This window comes from Diadema antillarum, unplaced genomic scaffold, assembly GCF_040938485.1.
Source record: "Diadema antillarum isolate AM-2024a unplaced genomic scaffold, OU_Dant_1.0 scf00000143, whole genome shotgun sequence".
Classification (NCBI taxonomy): domain Eukaryota; kingdom Metazoa; phylum Echinodermata; class Echinoidea; order Diadematoida; family Diadematidae; genus Diadema; species Diadema antillarum.
This window is the reverse complement of record NW_027271032.1, coordinates 595,202-599,906: the sequence shown is the minus strand read 5'-3', so window position 1 is coordinate 599,906 and position 4,705 is coordinate 595,202. Positions and strand designations below refer to the sequence as shown.

The 4,705-nt window shown below is 37.2% G+C and overlaps 1 protein-coding gene across 1 annotated transcript; it reads left to right on the top strand.

The window, feature by feature from the left end:
• The first annotated feature begins 366 nt into the window (after positions 1-366).
• Positions 367-4,092, top strand: LOC139721409 (uncharacterized). The gene is made up of 4 exons (XM_071632724.1): positions 367-445; positions 2,700-2,767; positions 3,205-3,244; positions 3,839-4,092. Exons 1-4 carry the CDS (start codon positions 367-369, stop codon positions 4,045-4,047), a joined length of 396 nt encoding a protein of 131 aa, XP_071488825.1. The 3' UTR covers positions 4,048-4,092.
• The last annotated feature ends 613 nt before the right edge of the window (positions 4,093-4,705 follow it).

Sequence of the window (4,705 nt, the reverse complement as noted above, 5' to 3'; positions counted from 1 at the left end):
CACAAAATGTTGTCTTAAATGCTTTGTTGTAAACCTCAAGTGACTAGCCAAGTTATACACATGTGTTGTTCACTTTTATTTTATGTCAATTAGCTATGTTTATGTTGCACTCATTGTTGATGCTTGACAATTCTGTTGCATAGAAATTATGCAATTAGATGTATCCTAAAAGGCAACCCCAATAAAATATTTGTTTATAATTTGCACCAAAAGAATTATTATAATTAATTGAAATATTATTGTCTGGCACATATTTGCTCACTCATGCTTCTCTCACACCCACACCACATTATCAATGATTTGTATTGTTTTGTCCTGTTTTGTTGTCCCTTTCCTTCCCTTCCCTTCCCTTCCCCCTCCTCCTTCATGACTGATGTTGTTACCATAGCAACCACAGACAGTTGGTTTCCAGCAGCCAGCCGCGGCTCTGACCCCGAGCATTCCTGTGAGTATTTATATGGTGGTGGTGGTGGGGGGGGGGGGGGGGGGGGGGGGGTATAGGTGAGGAAATTGAGAATTGAGAAAAGGGGAAAGGGGATGGGGGAAGAAATAAGGGTCATCAGTTCTGTTTAGGGAGATGGGAGGGGGGGGGGTAATACTGTATTTCAATTTGATCATGATCAAAGATGGAACCACCAACCAACACAAGCAATTAACCAATTGAGGATGGCTTAATTTTGCTACAACACGCATTTCCCATAGACCCCTGCCCGAGTATACTTGGGACTCGTCCTCAATGGGTTAAAATGCAGCTGAACTCTCCTTGAAATGTGTTGGTATGATAAATCCAACAAAACTTCAAAGTAGATATATAGATAAAGATTGATAAATATACATTTATACTGCACATATTATACTGTAAAATGAGGAATTTTCGCGTGCATTTTAATTTCGCGAATTTCGCGAGCGCCAAGATTCGCGAAATTAAAATGCACGCGAAAGTTCTTGTCTACACTATATGCATTGAATGCCAGTGGCAGTTCGCGAAAATTTCATGCCGCAAAAAAGGCCGTCGGCTCCAATTCGCGAAAAATTCATGCCGCGAATATATCATGTTTTACAGTATTTGAAGATGCCCTGTTCCTTTGTTTTGCGAGATGTTATAAACATTTGTCCAATGTATGTGCAACTATTCTAATTTTCATGGTAGAACATCTTATGAAATTATGCAGTACCTCTGCAGGAATTTCAGAGCCTTAGAGGGAAAAGGGTTGATATATCCAGGACCAGTTGTTTTATATTAAAGAAAAAAAAATCAACTACACTAAACTTTTATATGTGTTAAATTGTGCCTCTGAACAGATGAATGTTGATGCTGTTGTTTGTGTTGTTTATTGTAATGTTATTGAATGTGCATGACTGGCATGTTTGTTGTGCACACTGCATGCATTGTTTTAGTTTTGGGTTTTGGGTTTTTTTGGGTTTTTTTTGTAAACATACAGACATTTTATGTCCCAATATGCCTGGTTTGAATCAAACTGATTTGTAACTGGTTTCAGAAAGAAATTTAATTTCCAGCATAAGTAAAGGGTATGCTTTCAGGCCAGTTCATCAAAGATACAGTAGTGCATGACTCGACAATAAACCAGTTTGCAGTTCCAATCTGCACTTGAGCAGAAAAATGGTCGTTCATTGTATGAACAGGTCTGTTAATTTTTTATTACATTGAGATCGGCATCTGTGATGTAATGATTATTTGTGTAACTCTTGTAAAAAGTAACAGAGTGTTCGCTGAAGTGTAGTATTGTGCAATATCAATAGAGAAAGTTTATTAAAGCATTCAGTGCACACACAAAAAAAAGAAAAAAAAAAGAAGAGAAAAATGGATGCTTCCCCAATTGTTAATTGACGGAATCATTCTGGTCACCCGGTATATGCAAGGTTATTCTTTGTTTGAATATGATTCCATGCTTTGTTGCATCAGGCAAGCTTATGCGTTACATCACTTTGGAAATGAGTGAAGTGCCTTACTACATGTAACTGGGAAAAGGGAAAGGCCATTTGTACCAATGTGTGCATTAGCTAATTACAAACTGGCTTATTCAAAAACACACAGAGAAACACCTCTTTAGAATAGAGGATTACGATGCAGATGATGTTTTGTTGAAACAGGGGGCTACAAATGCTTTTGTCTGTTTTTGCATGACCATTTTTTCCCTTGTTAAGTCAGTGAAATGAGTATATTCTAACAAGATAATGGCAAATAGAGTTGTGTGACATGATGTTAAAGGCATAATTTACCATTTGCAGAAGAAACAAAAACCCAGCATTAGTGCTTTAAAATAGTTCTAAAATGTGAGTTAGGGATAGAAACAACCACTGTAAAAATTTAAATCCTTATTATCGGTGTAAAGTATTGTTGAATACCCAAAATGTGAACAATAGTTACTGGTATAATAAAAATGTTTCCAGACTAAACCGTCTACAGTTGTGGTTTATTGAGAAAAATACTGATATCTCCACATATCTTAGACTTTATTGCAAAAATTTTATATGGTAGGATGTTTTGTGATACAACCGACCTCTGCATTTTATATGCGTCAAATGTGATATCTTGAAAAATCACAGCTCCCAAAGGTAAACAGGACCTTTAAGTTGGTTAAATGAGTATATTCTAATAAGATAATGACCAATAGAGTTGTGTGACACAATAATTCACAAATACATGTATTGCCCTTTTCCCCTTTGTTTTAATATAGCTCTCAAGGAACTGTCAAGTGTGATGATTGCTATGATAGACAAGGCAATATTTCTTATATCGCATGATGTATATAAATACAGATTATTTCGTTCTAGCCCCCTCGACAGCCAGTCATATTCTTGAATTATATTACTTGATGTGATGTCAAGACTCGCTATATAACAACTTTGATCCTTGCTGCATTAATCATGTGATTGCATTGTGACCAATCAACAACTAGCATCTATGCTGACCATTCAATGGAATATTTTGTTTTTGTTTTGTTTTTTGTTTTTTGTTGTTGAAAGCACTGTAACTGCACTGATATTCAATTTTTACGTGCCTTCGTGTAAATGATTACCTACATGTAAAGTGATTCGGTGTTACGCGCTTCAACTTTTGAAGTGTTCAGCATCCTTGCAAATACCTTTCGTACATGAGAAGCTGCAATGAGGCATCCTGATGCAGGAAAGTAGACGATGATTGTTTTTTATCACAACATCTTTTTTTCCCCCATTATTCAGGCACCGCCATATGAGCTGCATGACAGCAATCCCTCACAAGGTAAAAATTTATTTGTTTTTGAAAATACATACAGTTGTACATATATTGCAGGTTATAACATAGATACAGTTAAAGGTAGAATCTCTTTTTGGGTGTAACCCTCTGAAACATATGAACTCAGCAGGGCTAAATGTGAAAATTCTCTTGGGGACAAGATATCCTTTTACTGATATGGTTTCAAGCAAGATTTGATAATACCTCGAGTATGAACAAGAAATGGAATAAGATTAGAAGGAAGATTCATCATTTCATCCTGCTCTGTAAGATACATGTAGTTTGAGTTGAAATTTGGCAGAAATATCACGATGAAATTAAAGGGAAAGTTCACAGAGGGCTGGACAAAGTAGGATTCCACCTTTACAATGGACTATTGTGATGTATGTGAGGTAGAAATGACTTACCGGTATGTGTTGATAATTGTAATCATTGATGACCATGGGAAATAAGCCTTAAAACCAGGACTAAAGTCTTACTTCATCAACCAGACTCAACCAGACCAAGTTAAAATGTAGTAAAATTTCCACACTGCAAAAATTTCCACTTTTACAGAACCTTGCATCCTTGTATTTTTGTAACCTTTTCTTTTTTCATCAGTTACCCCCGGCAACAATCCCTTGCAGCCAGCTGCTCCCCCTCCAGCCAATGCTGCTCTCCCCAGCGAATCCATCCCAAACTTGCCTGCTGTTCCCATGAGCTCGTTCCCGCCCCTCGACAACACCGTCGGGGGCAAGTCGGCCGGAGGGGAGGACGTGGACTTTGACGACCTCACTAGAAGATTTGAAGAACTGAAGAAGAAGAAATAAACTCTTCTGTCACATCTTTCTAACATCTATCAACATTTGTGGATTATAGTAGAAAGAAACAAAATACCTATTTTTACATTCTCTTTTTACCTAGCGTGGGTATGTTAGCAATGAGGAATGATGTGATGGCATTACATAATACTGTCTTCTGTCTTTGTCAATTTATTTATATATTTTGATATCTTTTCTCATTTTCAATGCGCATTGCATGTACTGAATGGCAGTGCCCATTGTGACTTTGGGACGTACCTTAAACATTGAATTACAACGCCCACACACATGAGTCTTGCTTACTGGACTGACAGCCATGCTTTTAGTAGCCTATCCCATTCAGGACCCTACTGAAGTGTATGTGGATTTGAGTTTTGGAAATTATCAAATCGTTGCTCTATTTTTCCCCCAGACCCCTTTGAGCGATGTATATCAGCTAGAATTATTCAACTCCTCCCATTTGATTTCAGTGTAGATTACAGGTAGTGTCAATAAACTCATCATACACAGCAGGGTATCTGAATGTTCCTGAGATTGGGAAACAAATTAGTACCTTGAAAAAAAAAAAGCCCAAATAAAACAATTTGTTGCTGAACAGACTGATGAGTTTCAGCTGGTGTCAGATCTTATATGTATACTATGTACCTTCTGAAATCCGTTGTTATGT

Excerpts from the sequence above, each read along its gene's own strand:
- LOC139721409 (XM_071632724.1), top strand. The coding sequence starts at position 367 with ATGACTGATGTTGTTACCATAGCAACCACAGACAGTTGGTTTCCAGCA. Across the intron at positions 446-2,699 it reads CTCTGACCCCGAGCATTCCT|CTCTCAAGGAACTGTCAAGT; the intron begins GTGAGTATTTAT and ends GTTTTAATATAG. Across the intron at positions 2,768-3,204 it reads TATTTCTTATATCGCATGAT|GCACCGCCATATGAGCTGCA; the intron begins GTATATAAATAC and ends CCCATTATTCAG.